Source organism: Arvicola amphibius, chromosome 8 (genome assembly GCF_903992535.2).
Source record: "Arvicola amphibius chromosome 8, mArvAmp1.2, whole genome shotgun sequence".
Classification (NCBI taxonomy): domain Eukaryota; kingdom Metazoa; phylum Chordata; class Mammalia; order Rodentia; family Cricetidae; genus Arvicola; species Arvicola amphibius.
The window spans coordinates 107,508,762-107,535,436 of NC_052054.1; the positions used below are offsets into that span (position 1 = coordinate 107,508,762).

At 43.9% G+C, this 26,675-nt stretch overlaps 1 protein-coding gene across 1 annotated transcript in view; it reads left to right on the forward strand.

Annotated features, from left to right (window-relative positions):
• Window positions 1-26,675, forward strand: part of Dner (delta/notch like EGF repeat containing) — a 282,293-nt gene that overhangs the window by 248,423 nt on the left and 7,195 nt on the right. The window contains 3 exon segments of the mRNA XM_038340268.1: window positions 4,172-4,285; window positions 13,035-13,166; window positions 24,970-25,216. Coding sequence (XP_038196196.1) covers window positions 4,172-4,285; window positions 13,035-13,166; window positions 24,970-25,216 — 493 coding nt within the window.

Sequence of the window (26,675 nt, forward strand, 5' to 3'; positions counted from 1 at the left end):
TAAGATGAGCTTTTGTCCAGCCATGCTGCCAAAAATCTCCCAATGAATGCTCGGGTAACAGTGAAAAAAAGTAACAGTGAAGAAAATTATTGCCAAAGGAAAAGAAATCCAAATACATGAAATATTGCAATTGTATGTTTGTGATTTTGGGTGTTTTTAGTAAATCTATATTATTGGAGATGTTTGGTCTATGGATGTCATATTCACAAGCCCCTGTGGTTTGATCCCCAGGAACACATAAACTGGTTGTGGTGGTGTTCAGTTGGAATCTCAGTACTAGGAGGATCATTATAGGCTACATAGTGAGTTTGAAATCAGCCTGGGTTATGTGAGACTCTAAATAAATAAGAAAATAGATGATAGATAGATAGATAGATTTATGATATGTAAATTGTGGCCTAGAATTTCCTTTTTAACCTTATTTGGAAAATGTAGTTAGTTTTATTTACCTGGCTGGACTGGCTAGTGATTGCTGGGCCTCAGTGTAGCCATTCAGGTCTGCTGGACTTTGCTCTGAACTTTGGTGATGGCTTTATTTCACATTACCACTGGATCTGTTGGTTGTCTGGTTCCCATCGATCAGCCCAATGGAAACTTAAGATTTTTGAGATATTTTGAAACAGAGAGGACTCCCCTGCCCCCACTCTTTTAATTGATTTTTAAAATTATTTCGAGATTATTAGATAACTGCATCATTTCTCCTTCCCTCTTCTTACTCCAATTCCTCCCATACATTCCCTTTGCTCTCTTTCAGATTCATGGCTTCTTTTTTCTAAATATGTAAACACAACCTGCTCAGTCCATACAATGTTACTTGTATGTGTATGTTTCAGGGCTGACCATTTTGTGCTGCATGTTCAATGGGCATGCTCTTCCCTGAGGAAGACTCCTCTCTCTGTCTCTGTATCTCTCTGTCTCTCTCTCCTTGAGACAGGGTCTTGAACTTGTTATGGAGTCAAGGACAACATTAAACTTTTCATGCTCTTGCCTCAAACTTTGGAGTCCCGGATTACTTGTGTGTGCCACCATGCCTGGTTTCTGTGGTGATGGGGATCAAAGCAAAACCTGGGTGAGCTGTATCTCCAGTTTCTAGAAGTGGAAACTTTAGGAAGAGAACGTGTACACCCAAATGTAGAAGAAAGTTTCACGTTACGAAGACAGGGAGATCCCCTTCAAGGCCCTGGACACAGAGAGTGAGTTAGGGCATGTTGTGAGTGACTATTACCTGCAGGTACGAGGCAGTAAGATATGAGAAAGCTGAGTTCTGTAAAACACTTGGGAAAAATCCTGGTCATGGCGCCAAGAAATACTTGAAAATGGCAGGTGAGGCAGAACAGGAATCGAGGGCTGTCACTGTAAAATGCACTGCTCAAGGAGGACACCCGTGTGGATGTAGGCTTTCTGCCTTTATTTTCTTCTGTCCCCCTTTCTTGAGCCTCATCTCCTAAGGCAGTGAGTGACAAAGAAAGGAGGGGAAAAGGCCAGCAAGATGTCAGAGCCCAGGGGATGAGTCACAGGGTGTGGCAGTCACTTGTGCAATGCGAGCGGAGGAAGGATGTGGGGGGCAAGCAAAGTCGGCATCGCATTGCTGTGATTTGCTCTAAGCCTATTTTTCTTGAGGCAGTCAGGGAGAATAAGCATTGCACTATTTACGTTCTCACCTAGATCAGAATGTAATTTTTCTTCTACTCCAAAGGCTGTGGGGTGAGGGAAGGAGACAAAAAAGGGAGAGGGAGGGATAAGGAAGGGAAGGAGGGATGAAGGAAAGGAGGAAGGGCAAGAAATCTGTTCATATGTATTGTACTCTGGCTTCCCTGCAGATACCCCTCCTCCCAAATAGTACTGAGTTTTTCATTTATTAATTAAAAAATAATATATTTATCGTGAAAATGTGTGTGTGTGTGTGTGTGTGTGTGTGTGTATAAATGAAGCAGAAACTGGCAATTTTTAATAAAAAATAAATAAACTGGAAAAAAAATGAAGCAGAAATGCGTAGCTGTGAGATCAAAGCGATCTATTTTGGAAGTAATCCAACCTCACTTCAGACATTTGTATGTATACACGCAAACATATCCTATTTTTTCTTTTATACAAGCAAAGTTTTCTATTTTTATTCAAGGATTTAAAGCAGTTAATTGCATTTATCTGTGTGTGTGTGTATGTGAGTGTGTGTGTGTATGTGAGTGTGTGTATATATGAGTGTGAGTGTGTATGTGAGTGTGTGTGTATATGTGTGTGTGTGTATGTGAGTGTGTGTGTGTATGTGAGTGTGTGTGTATGTGAGTGTGTGTGTATGAGAGTGTGTGTATGTGTGTGTGTATGTGAGTGTGTGTATGTGAGTGTGTGTGTGAAGTGTGTGTGTATGTGAGTGTGCGTGTGTATGTGAGTGTGTGTATGTGAGTGTGTGTGTATGTATGTGTATGTGAGTGTGTGTGTGTATGTGAGTGTGTGTGTATGTGAGTGTGCGTGTGTATGTGAGTGTGTGTGTATGTGAGTGTGTGTGAGTGTGCGTGTGTATGTGAGTGTGTGTATGTGAGTGTGTGTGTATGTATGTGTATGTGAGTGTGTGTGTGTATGTGAGTGTGTGTGTATGTGAGTGTGTGTGTGAGTGTGTGTGTATGTGAGTGTGTGTGTGAGTGTGTGTGTGTATGTGAGTGTGTGTGTATGTGAGTGTTGTGTGAGTGTGTGTGTGTATGTGAGTGTGTGTGTGTGTATGTGAGTGTGTGTGTGTGTATGTGAGTGTGTGTGTATGTGTGTGTATGTGAGTGTGTGTGTGTGTATGTGAGTGTGTGTGTATGTGAGTGTGTGAGTGTGTGTGTGTATGTGAGTGTGTGTGTGTATGTGAGTGTGTGTATGAGTGTGAGTATGTAGGCATGTATATAATAACTATACACATGGAGGTCAGAGGACAGCTTGTAGGAGTCAATATTTCCCTTTTACGTGTGGGTCCTGGGGATTGAACTCAGATGCCCAGGCTTGGTGACAAGCACCTTTCCCCTCTCAGCCATCTCATTGACCCCTTAGATCTGTATTCTTCATCTTTGTTCAGTGGGAGCTGAACTCCACATCCGGGTCTGAAGTAAACATTCCTTTAAGTGGCCACCTTGACTAGGGACCACTCGCGGACTTGAGTCCCTGTTCCTTCCCTTCGCTGCCTTCTGTCGGCAGGCAGCTCCTTCCCTCAGTTTCCCCTGCGTCTCCTGGGTGTTGCAGTGAGGAGTAAATCAGAAATTTGGCACTGAGAGAGGGCTTGGGACATGTGCTATCAGGGTGCCTGGAGACTTGAAGCAGGAAACCTGTCCTGCCTCCTCTTGTCTCCAAATAGAGCTGGAACCCTTGAAACATCTGACACCCAGTCTTCACCTTTGCTGTCATTCGTCATTGTCAAATGTTTCTCAGGCTATCTAACCATCTCCTGTTTCTTTTGTAGACTCAGCATTTGTCATTAAGATTTTTTTTATTTTGTTGAGAACTCTATACATATACACAATGAAATGTTATCATATATATCCCCCTTCTCCCCAATTCCCCCATGTCTGTCTGCCTAATACTTCCCCCTAACTTCCTGTCTTCCTTTTTAACTTTCTCTTTTTTTTGGTAGCTCAGTAAGGTCAATTACTGCTGCCCATATGTGTATGGGTGTGGGAGCTGGCCATTGAGAAATTTTAACTTTCAGGTTTTGGCTTTCTATGAGATAGGCTTTGAGATATGCAGAGAAAATGTAGATAAGATACCTAGGTAGGTAAGATACCATACTTACTTTGGGTGGGGATTAAATTTGTTATTTTCCAATAAGGTACATTTTTATGATATTCTAAAGTAAGGAGCACACACACACATGCACACACAGATACCCATGTAACAAACGAGCACACACCCAAACACATGCACACACACAGACATTCATTTACACACACACATACACACACACAAATACACGCATACAGGGACACACACCCACACAGACATGCACATGCATGCACACACATACATTTTTACATACAAGCACACATATACATGACAGAGCCACACTGAGGCGCACACACATGAGCACATATACACCATGAACCTGTTCCAATGCTGTCACATGCTGGTGCAACCCTTCCTTTGGAAGGCTACAGGGACAGGGGAATGCTCCATGGGTCACCCTTTCTCATTTGCTTCTCTGCAGGAACACACTGTGAACTGTACAAGGACCCCTGTGCTAACATCAGCTGTCTGAATGGCGGAACCTGCGACAGCGAGGGCCTGAACGGCACGTGCACCTGTGCACCAGGGTTCACAGGTGAGTGGTCCATGAGTGTGTTTTCAGACTCACCGCACGCATAGTCCCCATGGTCGCGGAGGTTAGACAACCCCAAACCCTCTGTCATGAGTGATTGCAAAGCAGAGACGCCATTGTGAAATGTCAGCGAGCGTGGCTTCAACGAGATCCATTTTAAAACAATAGACTATGTTGTCATTAAACTAAGCTCTTCTGAAGCCAGCATTTATCACTCAGATTTGCTGGCACTGCCATCACTGTGCGTTTCCAGAACTGGAACTCTGAAGCATAAGCCATGAGCTCATGAGAACACTTGCAAGTGTCAGTGTTCATGTAGTATGAAGGGCACAGGAAGGATCAAACATGTTTTCCGTGTGAACTCTATTCAGACGCTTTTGAGTGTTGTAAAAGTAACAGTTTTGGTGTTGGGGAGGAAGGATTCAGGGTCAAATAGGAATGTGGGGACAGACTGGAGTGAGTAGCTAGAATTAAATGACAGCTGTAGACACAGGAGCTGGGTTCACCCTAGTCTCGATGGTTTCTGAATATTGTCAGGGAGTTGCTTTGAGATTGGGGGATCCAAGCTAGTGTGTTATTTTCCAAGCCCCAGCCCCTGAGCTCAGGGAGCTTGCAAATCTGTGAAAGCAGACGTGCAGTGTTATGCCGGATGTGTGCGGCAAGGGAAGGTTCTCAGTTTTCATCAGATTCTCAGAGGAAGTCTGAAACCATGAGAGTCCAGAATATACCAAATTTTAACCTTGCTTTTCCCTGAAGAACTCAGAAGCCTTGAAAACTAAAGAATAAGACAAGATTGGGGCTGGGACCATAGCTTAGTAAAGGGCTTGCTGTACAAGCATGAGGACCTGAGCTATATCACTGGGATCCACATATAGAAGCTGAGTGAAGCTTCACACTTGTCCCCCAGAGCTGAGATGGGGAGACAGGCCAGTCCCCTGAGCTCACCGACAAGCTTACGTAGCCACTTGGCAAGTTTCAGGTCGGTGGAAGACCCTGTCTCCAAACACAAGGTGACTGGTGCTTGAGGAAAAACATTCAGGGTTGTCCCTTGGGGTCCACATACATGAGCACACGTGTTCATTCATATTTTGTGCACATATACAATACACACATACATGCACATAAAAAGAACACAAGGTCTATATTTTTGGTATGTTGTTAAGTCAGTCAAGGTGGAGGATTCTTCCACTATGGGTTTGGGAGAAGGCTGCCCATGGAAGAAGAAGAAACGTGTTTTTGTAGAGAGAAACACATGGCATCCTCTGCTGGGGACCACTTTGCTAGGCTTGCCTTCTTCTTCTGGGCCACTGTGGCTACCTCCAAACTCTACAGCACTTTGCAAAGTCCACTCTCCAGCCCTTCCCAGAGAAGCCTTATCTGTTTACCCTTGAAGAAGGTGCCAACAGCCAAATGGCTGGGGGAGGATCAGTTTCTGATTTTCCTATTTATCTTTTTCGCACCCCATGTTTTCTTCTTGTGTTGTTCTGAGACTGAGAAGTGGGCTTGCTCCAGAAAATGATTTGCAGATGGTTTTGTTTATCTGGTGGTTTATAAACGCAGAGAGACATTTATGTATTAGTCAGTGGAGGCAAAAATATATCAGGGAAGATTCCTGGGTCTTTTCCAGATATTTCTATCTTACTAGTAATTAAGCACAAAGAATAGAAGACATTAGAAGTTTAAAGCTATTGAAATAATAATTCACCAGTTAACACCATATTGCTGGGAAATGACATTATTAATATATTGACTTTCAAGAGTTTTCCTGAAGGTTTATGAATAGAATATGGCATACAGTGTATATGTGTACATATGTATATGTGTACATATATGGACACACATGGAATAATAATATCATGTTAGTTTGTAGCTTACTTTTAACTAGACCAAACAAATAAGTAAATAATAAATGTGTTTCCATACCAAGAATTACACTTTCAAAATATTTATTTTATAATTTTGTGTGTGTGTGCGCGCACACATGAGTGCAGGTACCCACAGAGGCCAGAGGGGGCATTGGGTCACTGGATCTGGAGTTATAGGTGGTGTGAGGTTCCCAGTATGGGTACTGAGAACAGAACAAGGGTCCTTTGGAAGAGGACCCCAAGCCTTGATTGTTAAAGCATTTTTACTCGTTGACTTGTTAGTCTATGAAATGCCATGATTTATTTTTAGTTCATCTTCAGTTTTATTTTTGGCAGTTAAGAATATTTCCAAATTACAAACAATAATGAAAGGAATGTTTCTACACATGTATTTTTCTATATATGCCCCTCCCCCCCCCTCCCCCCCCACTTAGTGCACTTTTCCGGGATAGAAACCCAGGGGTCCAGGAGAACAGATTATTACATATATGTTCTATTCCCCAAGGAAGAAAGCAAAAGTAAAGGCCAACTTTCACACCTAATGACATGACTGTCTGTCTCCTTGTCTTGACACACATGCTCCGGAGCTGTCATTCTTGAAGGCAACAGCGTCATTTTATTATTTAATTTGTAGGTCTGAGGCTCAAAGCGTTGAACATTTTTAAAACATTTCTTGCCAGTTGTGTTCCTTATTTTCTTCATAACACTTCCTCATAACTTTCTTTTCTGCTAGGCCTTCCACACTAATCTTTCTTCCTAGCCATTTATTTCATTACCTCTGTTTTACATGTATTATATTTCAGCTTTACATAATTAAATCTTGATTCCCCCCTTTTTTTTCTTCTTGGTTATCAAATGGCTTTAACTATTGAGGCGTTGTTAGTATCTTCCTATATCATTATAACCATGTATGAGCTAATTTTGAGTATTTAAATCTTTAATGTGTTTGAAATTTACTTTTTGACAGTTTTCTAGGTGAGAAAATGGAATATTTACTGCAGAATATTTAATGAACCTCCAACTGCCTATTTAGCAAACTGTCTTAGAGCTATCAAGCATGTACCAACCTCATAGATGATCCTTTCTTTTCTGCTTTAAATTTTTAAATGTTGGCTAGCACTTCAGATAGTATTATTGCCACTGTAAGTTGCTCTGCCTGAAAACTGTGGAATAATTTTGACCGTTTGCATGTAAGTATGTCTCCCATGTGTGCCTAGTGTCTACAGAGACTAGAAGATAGTGTATGATTCTCCAGGCCTGGAGTTACAGGTAGTTGTGAGCTGCCCTGTGGGTGCTGGGAACTGAACTCAGGTCCTCTGGAGTCATCTCTCCAGCCCTGATCTTCTTTTCTTTTTCTTGTTTACCTGCCTCTCAGTGCATCCGAGGTCTAGGAAAACTTGTATTTGGCCAACTAGCGAGTGTTTGAGAACCTCTTCACTGATGGAGTGGACTGAGTTAGATAAAAATAGTCATCTAAGTAAATACTCAATCCAATGTCCCATTTCCCTGCAAACCGAAAGCGCTTCCCTGCTCTCCAAGCCTGGCGTTCTTCTGCACAGATCTCTCCATGGAACCACCACCCAGTATTGATCCTTCTCATCTTTCATTTATTGGTTTGGCATTCACCCTTTCCTCCAAGGCTTTGTTAGTCTGTTAGCTGTAGAGTGAGCATTCTCTCTGGCTTTAGTTTGAGTTTCTTTATGACAAAATGATGGTGAACATTTTTGTGTGTGTGTTTTAATTTTGTTATTTGGATATCCTCCATGGCATAGGTCTTCTCATATCTATTGTCCACCTTCCATGCCTGTCACAGCATAGCAAGGCCTCCTGCTATCAGCATAGCTTGTGACTACTAATGGCCTTGGTCACTAGCCGAGACGGTGCTCCTTACATTTTCCAAGATCATTTCTCTACCATGCTGCACTGTGCGGAAGGAAGTCACTTGGCATGGCCAACTCTCAGCGAGTAAGGGCTATGCTCCCCTATGAAGGTGGGGTAGCTAAAGGACTATTTGGAACTCTTCCTTGTGAGAGATTTGTTTATTATCCTCCATTTATTAGTTTGTTCAATCATTTATTTATATTAGTTAGGGCTTACAGGTACTTAGTGTATGGTTTATGTTACAGGACAACACATTCTAGTTTGTTTTATTGTTCACAATGTTCCCAATTTGGGCACTGGCAGGTCTTTCATTTGACGGCTGTGCCCCTTCCCCATATCCCCGTGTGGGTGTGGGGGTGGCTGCTTTGTTGGGTTGTGTTTCAGCTCTTGCCTGTTTCCTGATGTTTTCAGACTCTTTAGTCTCATCTTGTCTAGTTCCCGCCCTCATCCTGGAGTCATCCATTTCTCCAAGGTCCCCTGGCTCCTTCTTGGAGAATAATTGAAATAAATATCTAGGCACTAACTAACTCTTCGTTGTTAAATTCCAACATGCTCAGTATCAAAGTTGCTACTTTGTGTTCTTTTAGAGAATCACTTTTCAACTAGAATTTTTCAAGTAGTTGCAGCTCATTTTCCTTTAGTTTAGCCAGGCCTAGGCCAGGCATGGAGGCTTAAGTACATAATCACAGCCCTCCAGAGGTGGAGGCAGGAGGATCACAAGTTCAAGGTCTTTCTCGGCGATTTAGTGTGTTCAGGTTCAGTCTGGGCTACATCAGACCCTGTCTCAACCAACAACAGCAGTGTCTGAACAACGTGACTCACTTTCAAGGTTATTCGGTCAGCACCTCCCTCCCCGCAGGACCGGCCTTCAGCGAGGCTTCTCTGGTCTAGTTACTTTTCTTCATAGACTTAGTCCGTTGTGGATTTTTCCCACTAGACATTATTTATTTTTTCCTTTTAAGCATTGCTTCATTAGTTAAAGGGCCATCTGTTTCTCTTTCATTGAACTGCCTTTGAACCTTGGTCAAAAATCAGTTGGCAATATTTGTGTGGCTCTGTTTTTGGGTTCTTTCTTTTCTGTTGATTGATGTGTCTGTTCAGTTGCCATACAGCCTTGATACCTAAAATCTACCGTAGCCACGTGACTTTTGAAAGTGGGCAGGTAGACTCCTATCTCTTCATCCTCTCTTCCTCCTTTTCTCCAGATTTGTTTGGATGCTGGTCATTGTATGTTAATATGGTGAGTGATAGGACTATCTTTTTAATACTAACCTTTTTATGTTGATCATTTTAGGTTTGACCCTCTATTGTAGTGGTTGTTGTGTCCTGCTCCTTAGATGGGACCCTTAGTGACTTCACTGATGCACTGTGGGTAGTGAGCCTTGAATTCTTCCTCATCGGCTACCATTTTGGGGTCTGTTTGTCTCTCACCCTAGTTGCCAGGGTTCTAGAATTCAATGAGCACATAATATTTGATAGCGAACTCTAGCGAGACAGCATCATTCTGGGATACAGTGTACTTTAGTGTTCCAGGTACTTTATCTGAGGGGCTCTGTCTTCTGGAGTAGCATTCCCTACATTTAACTCTGGCCTCCACTAACTCCAGTTATTATCTCCTTAGTTCAGTGAAACCATTGTGTTTCAGATCTGCCTACAGGCGCAAGTAGGGGGGGTGGGGGATTGTGGTGGTCAGATGCCATGTTTTGTTTCTTGCAACCCGGGACAATGTGGTGTCTAGTTCTTTAAAGAGTTTTATTTTTCATATATTTTATTCATTCTTCTACTTTACTGAAGTGGTTAAGACAGGTTCCAGGATTTTTTTCACCATCATAGGAAAAGTTCGAAATAATGCTTTTGAATCTTGCTTCATCTACAGCAAAATCCTATTAAAGTGTGAAAGAACAAGCTAAAGCACCTGCCTGGAGCCTGGCATATGTTTAATGTAGATATTGTGGTTGCAGAGATTGTCATCTCTACCTTTGAGCATGGACTCCGCTAACTCGAGGCTTTACTAACAGTAATGACTTCGAAGAGTTTTTGGTTGTTTTACACTTCCCAATTTACCCAAAGAAAGCGTTATAAACGAATCAACGTGATGATAACCTTTTGTAAGCACTTCCCAGGATACATATTATCTATATTGCCTCTTAGAAAACAGTAGACTGAGGGCTGGGGAAACGGCTCAGCCAGTCAAGTGCCAGCCATGCAACCTGGGCGTGGATCTCCAGCACCCATGTGAAAAGTGTGGCGCTAGGAAGGGGAGGACAGAGAAAGGGGAGCCCCCATGACTTATGAGCGAGCTAGTCTAGCTCTGGGTTCAGTGAGAGACCTTGTGCCAAGAAATAAGATGGACGCAAGAGAAATGGCTCAGCAGGTAAGTGCTCTGGCTGTGTTTCTAGAGGACCTGAGTTTTCTATCCAGCCCCCATACCGTGGCTCACAGCCATCTATAACCTCCATTCCAGGGCACCTGATACTTCTCCTGGCCTCTTCTGGTACCAGGAATGCATATGGTACACAGACATATATGAAGGCAAAACTCTTGTACGCATTTAAAAAATGGAGCATGATAGGAAAAGATACCCAACTTCAATCTCTGGCTAAGACATATATGTAAACCTACCTGCATCTACATGCACATGTGTATACACGTGAATGCAGAGAGAGATACGGGGGTGGGGAGAGAAGAATAGATTGAAAGTAAACGGTAAAAAACTTCATGTTCAGGACCTAATTGCTAGCCTCAGTCAAGGAGAAATGTCGTTTAGCATCTCTTCACAAATGCTATTGAAGAATAACAGTCATTCAAGAGCATTGCATGTTTTTTTCTAATTTAAGTAAAAGAAAATAATCAACAAGTCAACTAGAAAGACAACTGTCTCAGGCTCAGAAAACCTCAGACTTTTAAGTTGACAATTAGTAAACAAAACTAACACTAAGAGCCTTTCTAGTGGAATAATACAAAATGCATGTTGTCTGGAAACAATGCCAGCATGTTGAGATACATGGAAAGATTGATGCTTGTCTGCCTTGCTTGTAATCACAACACTTGGGAAGTTGAGGCTTGAGGCCTGTCAGGAGTTTAAGGTCACGTGGTACGCAGAGGGCGCAACATTGACCTTGGGCTTGCTGATTTGGGGTTTGCCTGACCGTGACTGAAGGCTGGGAAGAGCCAGGCTGTTTCTCTCACTGTTGCTGTTCAGGTCACGGGTGTCTCATTTCAGAATTTTCCATGTCTGACTCCCAGCTGAAGTACGCAATTGTTTAGCAAAAGTCTCCATTAAAGCTGGCCTCCTACATGGGTGCAAAGGGGGCACTGATGTATTTATCTGTCAGAACTTTGACTTTTATCCTCCAGCCTTTTTCAGCTGATGTTTTTCAACCAGTTTACCATGTGATACCATCTGTAATAATGTAGTCAGTCAATGCCTTTCTCCTCTCAGAGCGATCACCCCGCCAATACACAGAGACCACATTTTAAACTTGTTAGAACAGGTTAGCGTGAGGCAATCGACTCTGTGTTCTTTCTATTGATATATATTACTATATTTATTGCAAGAAACAAATTTACCTGATGTGATTGAATTGCAGTTATTTTGGGATGACCCCAAGACTGTGAGCGTCTTGTTTGACAGATTTAACTTGCAATAGTCAGATGCCAGGTATGCAGAGAGTGTGAAAGGGAACAGACAGAGAATCTTCCAGTGTGAGATTCCTTCTCCGAAATGATCTGTGAGTAGCAGATGGCAGTTTTATAAATGCGAAGTAAACCAACAGCCGATAGAAAAGCAATTTAATGCTAAATAAACCCGGATGTAATTACCCGAATAAAACGAAATGTTGCCTTCTGTAGATGGGAGCATGTGATGACGAGAGCAGGGTTGTGTTCGTATTTTCTTTTGTTTCCTTTTCTGCGTTTATCTAAGCAAATGAGGGCTTAGTTTTAAAGGTTCTCTTCCATTCTCTTCCCTTTAAGAGCGATTGTCTTGGTGTAAAGTATCCTCTTCAGCTTTGATGAGAGGCCCTTAGGTTTAAAGAGTGTCTTCATCTTGTATCCGTTCATTGTGATGGCTGTAAAATTGTATAAGGGTGTCTGTTGTTCATGAAACTTTTGCCAGCAAGATACTTCCTCCATGGGGATGTTTGGATCGCAGTGTTGCTGGCTTGTGTGCTGGTTTGGAAGGTTCTGTAGAGAGGTCAGAAAGCCCAGGATGTTGCGTCTCAGCAGGGTCTGGCCGCCTTCGTTGCGGGGGATAAACAGACTGGAGTGAACGTGAGCATCCTTTGGGCCACCATTTTCCAGGAAGGGTGTGTCAGATTTGGGCTAACGGCGTCACTCTACTTGGGCTTGATGCTCCCCCTGAGGTTTTCAGTCTCTTCCCTGCTGAATCCAAGCATACAAAGGGACTAAGAAAGGAGAAGTGGCTTTCACAAAAGACTTGATCTGGGTGTACAGCTGTGTCCACTAAAGAGCCTGTGTCCAAACCAGCAAACTCAAATATTTGGCTACAAAATAATCATAAACTGTGAGTGTTCAGCTTCCTGGAACTTCAGAAAATGGCATGAGATTCAGCTACTGACTCCAAAGTAGAGTAGACTTGAACAACATCAGGAAACTATGTTTGCCTTTCAGATCGATCCCCTAAGCTTTATTCAGATGTGAGAATAGCTTTACTTCTTCATGGACTGAAGGGGAGAATCTTTGTAGGATTGTTTTTATTTATTTATTTTTTTTATTTTTATTTATTTTTATTTTTTTTATTCAGTTTTGCCTAAGTGAAAAATTCCTTGTTTGGGATTTCTCAACAGTTCCTTACTTTGTACAAATAGTAGGCTGGGCTCCATGGCTGGAAGTCATGATCATCAGCCTGTGTCCGTCCATCCATCTGTCCTCCCTCCCTCCCTCCCTCCCTCCCTCCCTCCCTCCCTCCCTCCCTCCCTCCCCCTAAGGAACTCGTGGGGGATATGGACATAGCCAATCACTGTTACTTTTCTTTATTCTCATAGGTGAAGAGTGTGACATTGACATCAATGAATGTGACAGTAACCCTTGTCATCATGCTGGAACCTGCTTGGACCAGCCCAATGGTTATACCTGCCACTGCCCTCATGGCTGGGTGGGAGCAAACTGTGAAATCCGTAAGTATTTCAACTGTGGGCTACTTAGTGTGTGCTTTGCCTTCATCAAGAAGAAGATGCTAACTATGACCAGATAGACCCTGTATCAATGACAGGGAAGCCATGAGGCTCAGAGGCACCACTTCCATCATCCCTGTCTCCAGAGTCCAAGTAGTTCTTGTGTCTCTTGCTTTCTGCCATGCCTGTTCCTTGAGAATGCATCCAGCCTTTTTTTTTTTCCACTGACTGTGAGCATCCCCAGATGTCATCCAAAGTTCACTGCTACTCGGTCAGCCAAAAAATGTGCTTCACAAAGTGTTAGAATACCACACACAAAAAATGCACCCTCTGCTCTGGAAAGTCCAAAGAGCAGCAAGAAACAGTGCAGGATTTGAATTCGTGTTGCCTTTGTGTTTTTAGGTGTCTTTGAATTTAGCAGGTTCCATTAGTTGCTTGAAGAAGGGAAGTCCAGTAAGGATGAACATGGAAAGAGAAACTAACAAGCAATGGGCTGTGGGTGAATGACCTGAAGTTTGGAAACATCAGGATCAGGGTCTGGTGTACCAGAACAGTGTAGCACCCTGATGGAGGTGACAGTGACTGACATGGAATTTGGTTTTTATCTGTTTTGAAAGCTGTCAAATATTCCCTGCCCAAAGGCATTTTTCTTATTTATTCAGGGCGGTAAAGTTTCATCTTATCCAACTGGGCTGAGTCGGGGAGTGCTGCCTCCCAATTCCAGATGATTCTCTGCATTGGAATGGTGTTTAAAGAGTGCTTCTTCCGGAACCTTTTCCCTGCTGACTGTACTCTTTGAGGGATAAGAGTAACTAGGGCTGCCTGCCGTGTGTGTGTGTGTGTGTGTGTGTGTGTGTGTGTCTCAACCAGTAAAGTGCTTTCTGGACAAGTATGTTGACCTGTTTTTAGATCCTTATTGCCTATACAGGAAGCCCTGTATAACAGCATGTATTTATAACCCTAATGCTTTGAAGGCAGACACACGAGGATCTCTCAGGTTTTCTCTAAGTTAACTTAGCCAAATCTATGATCCACAGGTTCCAATCAGAGACCCTCTCTCAAAAACAAACAAACAAGCAACAAAACCAAACCAAAGTGGGTAGCTCTGGAGGAATAACACCCGAGGCTACGCTGTCCTGGTCAAGGCGTTGTCCTCCCATGTCTTAGACATTGGTGTCTCAGCTTCAGTCCATTCTGTAAGGTGGTCTGACCAGGTGTCATTCTGTAAGGTGGTCTGACCAGGTGTCATCCTGTAAGGTGGTCTGACCAGGTGTCATTCTGTAAGGTGGTCTGACCAGGTGTCATTCTGTAAGGTGGTCTGACCAGGTGTCATTCTGTAAGGTGGTCTGACCAGGTGTCAAAACTGAGTAAAATCTCTTCTTGATAGACAAGTTCCTCTTCTGGCCACAGCAGAACTTTGGGCATTCCCTCCACCTAGAAAGAGATTCCTGGGCAAATTACAATTCCTTGGGGTCTGCTGTTATAAATAATAGTATGATAGCAAAGAAGAGACACAAACATCTCTCTTTAGAGCGTTTTCTTTCTTTCTTTTTCTCTTTTTAGAGCGTTTTCTTTCATGCCAGAAAGGTTACAATTTGTTTTTAGACCTCCATCTTGAGGTATTTGATGTGAAAGTTTCTGAAATATGCCTATGCCTGAGGCAACTATTATAAAAAGAATAAAAAGAAGAGATAAAGTTAGAAGGTAGTATCTGGTGGCCATGCATAAGGACCACCTCACTCTAGCATCTCAGCTTGAGTTCCTCTGGAAAGGGTTGGCACTCATTTTTTGTGACTCCATTTTTGTTGGCTATAGGGATGGTCTCACTATGAAATCTGGACTGGCCTTTGACTCACAGTCTTCATGCTTTAGCCTCTCTGGTGGTACTGACTGAGCGTGACATTCTTTCTATTCTGATAACTTCCTCCACTGTCTCTGAGCAATCTCCCATGAAGACATGACTGATTAGGAGGTACATTTGAACATCAAAAGATGAGTCTGTTTGTGATCGTTCCCTAAATTTGTAAGAGGTCTGAAGATTTTATTTTTGTTAGTGTTGTAGATACATGATTCTACTAAGCCAAAGATTCTAAATTTTATTTCAAGAGTAGGAGCTGAGCTGATATACTAATATAAGAGGAACTTTTGTGTAGTTCTTCTGTGGAGCAATGCTAACAGTTGCTGCCTCCTCTGTATGTTAAACATACTTAGGTTTCTCTTGTATTATACAAATCTTGTAAGATGCAAATTCAGGAGACCACTATCTCCTGAATTGATAAAGCTAGTTTTCTCCCATCTAGAATTGGGATTGATGCTAATCCTTTCTAGGCTGATGTAGGCTGATGTTCATGTACTTCTAATTGGGTATAGCAATCTGAGTTGGCATTTATCGCTTTTAGGGCTTGATATTGTTTCAGGATTCCCCGGCTTTGAGGGTTGCTGATGTTTCTGCACTTGTAGGGGAGTTGTTTTCTCTTACAGCTTTTAATAGTGTTTCTTTGCGTTGTGTTTTTGATATCTTGACGGTAATCTGTTGTGGAGATCTTTTCCTCTGGTCATGACTGCTTGGGGTTCTAGATGTCTCTTTTATTTGAATGTCGGATTCTTTTCCTAGACTTGTGAAATTTTCTGCTATATTTTATTGGCTATATTTGCTATGCTTTTAGTGTTCATCTCAGGCTTCAGCCCATGGATTCTTAGGTTTCGTCTCTTGATCATATCCTAGAGTTTTTAGATCTTGTGCTCATGCTCATGCTCTCTTAATTTATTTACTTCTTGTTATAGATGATTGATTGTAGTATTTCATTAACCTTGTCCTCCACCCCCTTAGAGTTTTCCTGCTTGATTGTGGTTATTGATCATGCATTCCACTGTGTTTCTAAATTTTATTCCTTGAGGATTTCTTTTTTGTTTCCAAAATTTCCATCTGTTTATTTTTTTCACGATCTCGATTTGCTTGCTCTTCTGTGTTGCCGACTTTTTCACCCACATCGCTGATGCTCTCTCCTTCATTTTCCTGGCTTTTCCTCCCATCTGCCCTCATGTTGCTGATGTTGTTCTGCAGGCCCCGGACTGGATCCATCTGTTTGCTTGTGTCCTTTCACAGGTCGCTCCTCATTCTTGCCAGGAATATTTGGAAATCTTCCCTTAGTGCTTTAGCCACTTAAGTGAGTTCAGTGGCTGAGGGCTTGGGAGCATTCGGAAGAGTCAGTGTTGCTTGTTTTCCTCGTGTTCCTGATACTTCCTTGTTGCAGTCTGTGCATCTCTTGGTTTGGATAGCTCTTCTGGGGCTGGGAGGCGTGTTACCTTTCTGTTGAACAGCTTACTTTGGAAGGTGCAATTCCCCAGGACAACTAGGTGGGAAAAGAGCAAGCCGCTTTTAGAAACGACTACATCCCACTATATAAAATACAGAAATAAGCTTAAAACGCAAATATGGCACATCATTATATCACCAATGATTATAAAAACTGAAAATGGCAGAACCACTGTAGAGTATGGCACAAAAATAAACCTTACTTGCAATAAATGTGAAATAGTAAATGAATGAGATAAGAGAAGGAGCAGAGAAAGAGGAAGAAACGGGAAAGAGAAGCAAGGTTAAATAATCAGAAGAGAAAGAGGGAGGTGGGTGGAGAAAGCTGTAGAGAGGAGCAAGAGAAAGTAATTTAAAGAAAAGGAAAATAAAGGTGATTTCTCATTAAGTACAAAGTTCAAAAGGAAAATTAGGAAGCTATAAGAGGGGGAATACAAAATTAAAACCCGATAGTATTAAAAGCAATAAAGTCAGAATACTACTGAATGTAGAAAGAAATGAAAAAGGAGAAGACAGTATAAGATAGAGAAAAATCAAAAGGAAAAATATTCCTTTGAATAGAAAAATTTATAGACAGAATTAGATGAATATATAGAGGGAAAGAACAAATAAAAGCATAAAAACTCTTAAAAATACCACAAACTAAGACTCATCTAAATGCACACAGTAAGAGGGTGGGACTCACTCATTAAGAGAACTGACTGCTCTTTCAGAGGGCCCAGGTGGTTTGGTTGGGTTCCCTGCTCCCACCTCACAACAGTCTTTAACCCCAGTTCCTAGGAACCGGAGCACTATTCTGGCTTCTATGGGCGCTGTATGCATGCGGTACACATACACACATGTACACAAAACAGCTATGCATATAAAACAAAAATCTCAAAATGGGGGCATCACAAGGGTCACCATGAAAAAACAAAATGAAGAAGAATTGGGCAAGCTTATTTCTTGGTCCTTGAAAATTAGAGTGACAGTTGCATGCATGGGGGTGGATGTCAGCTAAACTGTGGGCTCCTTAGTTAGTGGGTCTGTCTGTTGTCTGAAGAGCAGTCTTCAGGGAACTGCTTTTCCTTCTTTGGGCAGCAGGGCCCTTTCGCTGTTGGCCACATCCAGCTTTCCATCCTGTGGATTGTACACTCAGTATCTCTGGAGAATCCTCAGTCATAGTCCTCTGGTGGCTAACGTTTTCAGTTGGAGATGTCCCCCGAGTGCATAGGACTTGGCCACAGCACCAAGACTGGTTCAGGCAGAGGCCTATCTCTGTTCTTTCAACACCCCCAGAGCATGAATCATCCTGCTGGAGGAATGTGGCTCCAGGGAATCATGTACACCCTGTTCTGGAACTTCAGAGTCCGCAGACTCGACAGCTGTGATGGACAGTCAGGTGGCTTTAGAATTTCATCAACTCACTGCCTTAGGTTTAGCGTTATCAGACCTCCCACCCATGCTCAGCTGATGAGCTGTGTCACCAAAGGCAGGCCGTCTCTCCATAGGCACCTCCCAGCCTTAGCCAAGCCCCCTGCTGCCTGGGCCTCTAAGTTTGTCATAATCTGTTCTCCTGTTTTCCGGAACTGCTTCTTCTCCAGGCTTTTATACCCCAGGGGCAGTGGCAGGCCAAACTGAGAGACTCCCTGGCTGTGGATGTTCTCTAGTCTCAGGACCCCACTGTAGCTTTGGTTTTTTTTTATATTATAATTTTCTGTGTATGTGTGTTTTGCCTGTATGTATATCTGTGTACCCTGTGCATGCCTAGTACCTTAAGAGGCTAAAAAGAGGGCTTTGGATTCCCTGGGACTGGTGTTACAAACTGTTGTGAGCCACCCTGTAGGTGCTGAGAATAGAATCTGGGTCCTCAGCAAGAGCTGCAAGTTCTCTTAACCACAGAGCAATCTCTGTAGCCTCCTGTTGCTCAGTGGTTTAACAAGAGCTTATCTATCAAAATGCTGCCTGACTGCTGCCCCCCCCCCACCCAGTCATACAGGGTGACAATATGGCATTTTTCTTATACTGCTGACCACCCATTAGAGAAGCCCACAGCATTTATTAAAGATGCTTCTTGTTTTCCTCCCCCCCCCCCCCAATTTGGCACAGAATAGAGACCACAGAAATTAACCCAAGTGCAGTCAACTGCATTGATTATGTTTATTGATTACCAAAGGGTGATGGCTTTAGGGCCAATCGGGTGCTACCACTTACTACGCGTAATCTTGGCCACGTTGTTCTTTGTAAGGTCTCAGTGGCTTCCCATATAACACGGAGATGTCAGTAACATCTATAAATGAGCTACACTTGAAATGAAGAGCTGTGCCCAGCATAGATGGGACTCTCCCACCACCCCAGGCCAAGCTGCCATGGCTCTGCCCCAAACTAGAGTAGCCCCTAAACTAGCTTCTTACCCTTTACAGAAGTGGTTCTCAACCTTCCTAATGCTGTGACCCTTTAATGCAGTTCCTCATGTTGGGGTGATCCCCAATCATAAAATTATTTCAGTGCTACATCATAACTGTAATTTTGCTATGGATATGAACTACAACGTAAATGCCTGATATATGATCCCCACAATGGGGTTGAGACCCGCAGTTTGAGAACCACTGCCCCAAAGCCTGTCTTTATATGCAGTCAGGCACACCTTCTCGGTGTATTTGGGCACTCAGACCCTTGCATCCAGCCAGACCCAGGACTATTAAAATAAGAAATCTCTCAAGACCCAAGGCTATGCTAATCGCCTCAAGAGCCTGGGTAGGGCACCCGAGGGAGGGTCTTCTCCTTTCACTGGGCCTCTCCGCCCCAATCTCCTCACGCTGGCCTCCTTTGATCCTTTGTCCTGCTCTTCTGCTACAGGCCTGGCCTTATTCTGCTGCTTTGCCTGGGAGAGCTTCCCCCCGCCCCGCTCTTCCTCATCCCTGGTTTGTGTCTAGTGTCCCCTGTCTTGCAAGCTCTCGTGACACAGTTAAACGAGCACCCTGTTGTCCCCTGCCCTGTTTCTCTACAGCCTCTCCCAGGCTGCCTTGGCATACCTGTACTTTCCCTGTTCGGTGACAGTTTGCTGTTGCTTGTGTCTGTCAATAGACCAGCATCTCGAAGAGCTCTCTTATCCCCGACTTTCTTCATATTTTACCATAGCACACAATAAGCACTCAAGTCATAGGTGTTCTGTGAATGGGTGTGTAGCACGACTAATAAAACCCAGAGACAGCATTTGGGGTTCAACCTGAAAGTCAGAAAAGCAAAACAGCCAACCATTGACTCTTACCTCTACCTCAGTCTAAAATGGCGATCCTGCCTCCAGGAATCTCAGAATGAGACTGTGTCTGAGCTGTGTGTGAGCTGCCTCCTCCCATCTTATATTCCTCTCTAGAGCTGGGATTAAAGGCGTGCACCATTACCGCCCAGTTTCCATGGGAAACTGGTGTAGCTACTGGGATTAAAGGTGTGTGTCACCACTGCCTGGTCTGTAAGGCTGACCAGGGCAGCTGTTTTACTCTCTGTTCTTCAGGCAAGCTTTGTTTATTAAAATACAAATGAAATATTACTACATGGGTTTTTTTTTATGAAGAATGTCCCACTTCTGTCTTAGTGTTCTATTGCTGTGGCGAGACACCATGCCTCAGCAAGGCTCTTATAAAAGAAAGCATTTAACTTGTGCTTGCTTAGCCCATTATCATCATGGAGGGAAGCATGGCGGCATGCAGGCAGACGTGGTGTTGGAGAAAGAGCAGAGATTTCTACATTCAGACCCATGGGCAGCAGGAAGAGAGCCACTCTGGGTCTGGCTTAGGCTTCTGAAACCTCCAAGCCCACTCCCAGTGACACACTTCCTCCAGCAGGACCACACCGCCCAATCCTTTCAAATAATGCCGCTCCCTATGAGTCTGTGGGGGTCATTTTCGTTCAAGTCAGCATACTTTCCCATCTGTTCATCATCTGAACATCAGCAATGACTTCATTTCCCGCAGGCTCATTGATGCGTTCGCTGGACAGCTCACCTTCAGCTACGGAGAGCAACATGATTGGAAATCTTACCTTGTGGTTGTAGGCAGCAGATGCCTTGAGAATGGTTGTTATGAAGTGACAGCATCACAACTGCTCTCCTTTCCAGTCTCTTTTTAAATCGCACGGATGAGGAAATTAGCCGGCGTGACTATGTTCACTAAGATAAATTACAAAGCAGGCATGGACAATTTAGTTTAGAATGAGTTCTGCAAAGAAACCGAAGTCTAATTTGGTTTTGTCATCTGCTTGCCTGTCTCACCTTGAACAGTTTCCCTACCCGGCTCCCAGCAGCTCCAAAAAAACGTTCGATGTCAACGCCCTTCGAGAAACACAGAACTTCAGATGAATTTAAACAAAAATGCAAATGATCCTTGAAACTCACAAGTAGGGCGTTTATGAAATTTTCCCCAAACAGCTCTTGCGCGAGCATTCCTGCTCACACACCTGCTGGGGCCCATGAGATAATCCTGTTCTGCACGTTCAGGTTTAAGATTTTCTTCTCCAGGCTGGGCTGCAGCCAGCGCAGCAAATGATTCGTGCAGTGGGACTCGGGGAAATGTGGAAAATCGATGCCTTGCGAAGATGGAGCCCGGATGGGAGATGGCATTTGCAGCCACCTGGTGAGGGTCCATTTGATGCCTCTCAGGCCCAGGGTTAGATTAGGCAGAGCCAGGCTGGCTACTAAACCAATTAATTTGCTGGTGGAGCAGCCACCTTGGCTTGTGTCAAGAATATTTCAGATGGCAATAAAGATGAATCTAGCTTGAAAGACGAGGACAGCCCTTTTTTCCCCCTTTTTTTGAGAAATCACAATAGATTTCTCCTCAGTATCACACCTTGGAATGCAGATGCTTGAGCAGTGTTGCAAATGGAGGGACACGCAAACTGTGGGCAACTCGTCGCACATGGGCGATGCTGTCCTGACCTGTAAGAGGCACGATGTTTTCTTCACAGCAGTTCTCACGTGCGTGTGAGACCATGTACACAATCAATGTGACCTGAGTGTTTCTTACACACACGCATCAAGCTCAGGAGTCCATCAGGAACTCCTGCGAGGGCTGGAGAGATGGCTCCACAGATAAAGGTACTGCTGCCGAGGGACCACCCTGAGGATGAGGTAGCTTTCCCAGTTCCCTCTGCTGCCTCAGCAGCTGCACAGGTATCCAGGGATGGAAACGTCAAACCAGATGTCACAGCCCTCTGCGAGGTATTCAGGGATTGGGTGATCGGCCTGCAGGCTCCAAAGCGTCTTCATCCCATCTCTTCAGGTTTTCTAGAAGCTTCAGGGCCAAGAGCAGAACCCACTTTTCTGTTAGGCCTCCAGGAAATGGGTCTGCAGGTCTGGCTGAGGCTGATGATCTGAGTGTTAGACCTGGGATTCACATGGTAAGAGGGCACTGATACCATGGAGGAAGTTGTCCTTTGACCTTTACTCATGTGCTATGGCATGTGTGCATGTGCATGCACATACTTGCACACACGCGTACACACGTACACATACACACAAGCATAATTTAAAATAAATTCTGACCCTCCCTGGCCATCAGATCTGAGCAGTCCGCGAGCTGGAGTAGAAAGCACCCTGGCCACCCTCGTGTTGATGCTAAAACGTTCTGTGGAGCCTTGGACTCCAGCCTGCTGCTGAAGTTTTAAGGGAATGGATGCTATAATACTTGGAAATCAAGCGAACCACACTTACTTTTTCAGCCAGAAAACAGAGTCATCTTTCCAAGTAGTTGGTAGCGATTGCCAAAAGAAAGGCTGACTTGGGGACTGAGCCTCAGTTCTGCTTTCTGAAAATACCTTCTGCCATCCGTGGAGACTCTTTCTTTGCAGTGTGTGTTATGTTGCTCTCCCCGGCTCTGTGTATTGGCTCAGCTGAGGAGTGAGCACCCCGAGGATGAGGTAGCTTTCCAGTTCCCTCTGCAGCCTCAGCAGCTGCGCAGGCAGCCATGGATGGAAACGTCAAACCAGATGTCACAGGCCTCCGCGAGGTATTCAGGGACTGGATGATCTGGCTGCAGGCTCAGAAAAGTTTTCCTTCATCCCATCTCTTCAGGCTTTCTAGAAGCTTCAAGACCAAGAGCAGGGCCCACTTCTCCGTTAGGGTCTCTAGGAAATGGGTCTGCAGGCCCGGCTCCTTGTCTGCATATCTGCGTCCTCTCCTTCAGTTTGTTCAAGGTCAAGAATAGTGGGTTCTCAGAGGCCATGGTCCCTGAAGATGTAGCTGAGCATGTGACAGTACTCTTACACAACCGGGTTGGTGAAAGGCGCCTTGAGGTGTGGTCCTGATCCTACCCTTCTCTTAATTCTCTCTCCGGACACCAGGAAAAGCCCTGCCGTGGCAGTGATGACCCTGCAGGGCGATGGCAATGGAGGTGGTGATGGCATGACTCCAAGAGAGAACCCAGCTCCTTTTGATTTGCAGTTTCCCTCCACATCTTGGTCTTCACAGCTGTACATTTCCATTGGCATGCAAGTCTGCAAAGACGACATTGCCTGTCACTGCTGACCAATGCCAGGCACCGGGTGACATCCGGTCCTTCCATTTTGTCCCTGTTGACAGAGGCTGATGGAAGGTCAGGGGCAGCTGATGCCTTAAAATCCTCAGCCAGAGCATCTCCCTCGCAGGACAGTGTAGCTTCTGCATCCTTCCTGCTTCCAGCATCTCAGCTGGAAGTGCTGACCCTCTGAGTGTCTTCTCTCATTATGCTTTTTCAGGGTTTTCTGGCTGATGCTCATGATAAACCAGTGGGGTTGGTGCCGCTGCTTCCCTGTTGCACGTGAAGGGACAGAGGCTCAGGGAGGTGGGTCAGATGTTGGAGCTGGGATACAGTGATGCTGTTGTGATCAGAAGGGCTGTGCTCTTTCAGCTGCTCTGTGGAAGTCCTCTTATGGGTGTTTATACCAACAGCTATTGTTCACTTCTCAGTTATACAGAGAATAGGTCATTATTTCTAAAAACGATCGGAAAGCATATAACAGACCCTAAAATCACTTATAATCCTGTCCTCCAGAGGTGGTCACTGTTGATGCACACGAGACAAACAGACCTCAGCTTCTATTTTGCTTTCACTAAAGGAATGTCAGTTTCCTAGGCTGCTTCTCTTGTGTGGGTGAGGTGGTGAAAATAATGTATGTTCTGGGAGTTGTGATTAAAGATGTTTGTAAGATCTTAGCCCACCTATGGAAGCAGGGTAAACTTGCTAGTGTTATGAGCCTACTTTGAGCTTTTCAATGCCCAAGTAACTATTTAAAACTCAGTTATTGCTGAATTACTTTTACCCCATGAGTAGGTCTCATTTGACTGAATTCTGTTTGTTTGCACTGTATAATGAATATCTTTCTTTCTGCCTCACTTAGAGTTGAATATTTGGATTGTCTTCCTCCTTTTGACTCTTGTAAATTGTTTGGGGGCTGGTGGGGTGAGGAGAGGACATGAGAGTGGGGGGGGACTTCATCTTTATCTACGACATATTCTTTCTTTTTAAAAACATGTGAAAGGAATATAAAGCAGAATGATAAACTATTAATATTTATAAGCTCCGAGAGGTAAGTACAGGAGGCCTGACCTTATTTTCTGAGCTGTTTGTAAATATGCAGTGGTTGGTTATTTAACACTTAAATATGATGACCCTAGGATGAATGTTTTTGTACACGGTGCTGTGCACATTTACATGGATGTTTCCTCAGCAGGGAGTCTAAAGTGGTCAAATCTGGGATGCAGTTCAACCATTACGTCCATAAGAAGGGTCAAGGGTCAGTTTGCAGCCCCCATTGTCAATTGTGGTCTCTATTATTTTAAGATAATATTTGCACCAGGTAGAAGAATTGTAGTTTGAAAGCAACAACGGAGTTAATTACCTTTCTGGTTGTGACACAATATCCGAAGAGAAGTGACTTCAGGAAGGCAGGTTTTCTTGTGACTCTCAGTTGGAGGGGAGACAGTCCATCACGGTGGGAGCAAGCACACGCAGTCAGGAAGCAGGCAAGAACAGGAAGCAGGGCTAGCCCCCTCCCCGCCAGCGACTGTAGACTTCTAGTAAGGTTCCATTTCTTAGAGGTTCAGCATCCCAAACAGGCCATCAACTGGGAACCAAGTATTCAAACACATGGTCCTTCGGTGACATTTCACATCTAAACCAAAATAGGTGTATTCTTGATGTTTTCTTTGTAATTTGTCAGTGACCCTTAATGTTAAAGATTAATATTAATATTTATTAATATCAATTAATTAATACCAATATTTATTAACACCAATCAACTAATATTAATATTTATTAATATCAATAATATTGATATTTATTAATATTAATTAATTGACATTAATATTAGTTAACTAATATTAATGTCAATTAATTAATAGTAATATTAAATCTTGATCTGGATTATTCACAGAAAGACTCTTTCCTAGCTTAGATGGCTGTCATGTGAAGTTAGTGCCACGGTACATGGACTGCTACAATTCATGCTGTGCCATTGCTCTGTCTCTGCCTTCAGACCTGCAGTGGAAGTCTGGGCACATGGCCGAGAGCCTCACCAACATGCCCCGGCACTCACTCTACATCATCATCGGAGCCCTCTGTGTGGCCTTCGTGCTCATGCTCATCATCCTGATTGTGGGCATCTGCCGCATCAGCCGCATCGAGTACCAGGGCTCCTCCCGGCCCGCCTACGAGGAGTTCTACAACTGCCGCAGCATCGACAGCGAGTTCAGCAATGCCATCGCGTCCATCCGGCATGCCAGGTAAGCTCTGGGCATCTGCAGCCGGGGAGACCTCACACCTGGGCTCCAGGGCTATGCTCTCATTAGGACTTCACAGCCATGACGGAGGATCTTCAAAAATAAAACAGGAACTGAACAAGGTACTGAAGAGAGTCCTGGTCCACTTCATGAGTGACCCTTTAAAGCTGTGGCCTGTTATGTTTATAATGAATACATTCATCCATCTGATTTGTGTTGTTTGCAACTGTACACACATGATTCTTCATCACTGCATTAACATTTTTATAAATATGTATATATGGATGCATATGTATGTATGGATGCCTTGCATGTCGTGTGTGTGTATGTGTGTGTGTGTGTGTGTGTGCACATGTGTGAAAGTCTGAGAGCAACTTGTGTTATCTTCAGATGCTGTCTAGTTCCTTGCATTAGAGATCTGGGGCTCGCCAATGAGGCTGGATTGGCCAGCCAGCATGCCCTAGGAATCTTCCTGTCTCTGCCTCCCCAGTGCTGGGACTACAGGCCCATGCTGCCATGTCTAGCATTTTTAGAAAGGTCCTAGGATTGAATTTAAATCCTGTATTGGCAAGGCAAGGGTTTACTAACTGAGACATCCCCTTAGCCTGATGATTTCTTGCTTGCTTTAAAGCAGTCACTATGAGTGTAGACTATCCTCTTGGATTCCAGGGCCTACAGATGTCATCAATCACTGTCATCTGATGCTTAGAGTTTGCGTTTTGGAAGTCAGTGTCCTTTCCTGGAGGAAAGTCAGGAGCTGGTGTGCGAGAGGGAGAACAGAAGCACAGTGTGACCGGAAGTGTCATTACTCCGTTCCCTGCCTCTCTCTCTTCCATCTGGTTCCCTCAACTGCCGGCAAGCACAGGTCTCTCCAATCCCCTCCTTAAAGAACAAGACAATTGTTAAATTACAGGATATTAAATTATTCTGTAAGTAGATGATTACATATTTACTTCTCCTAGATCAATCTATGATATTGCTGGGAAGGCCAGCTAATAGCTGGGTGTCATTCCAAAATCAGCAGCAAAATTATTTCCTGTGAGCTGATGGAATAATCTGAAACACACAATTCAGAAAGTCAGTGTACTGAGTTTAGTTTTATAAATAAAAATACATTTTGGGTTTTGTGTGTGTGTGTGTGTGTGTGTGTGTGTGCACGTGCCTATGTGAAGTTGCACTTAGAACCCAGAAGGTGTTGTATCCCCAGAAGGTGGAGTTACAGGTACTTTGGAGCTCCCTGGAGCCAAACTCCAGTTCTCTGCAAGAGCGGTAAGGGCTCTTAACCACAGATAGATCTCTCCAGCTCCCTGGGGTTGGTATCGAGAGTGGGGCCTGTGGGAACTGTTGGCGGTATTATCTTTATTAGGATGATGTATCAGTAAAGACACAAACATACTCCAAATTTGTAGAGTGGAAGCAGAAGATAAGAGGTTCATAGTCTTCCTCCCCAAAAGGGAAGTTC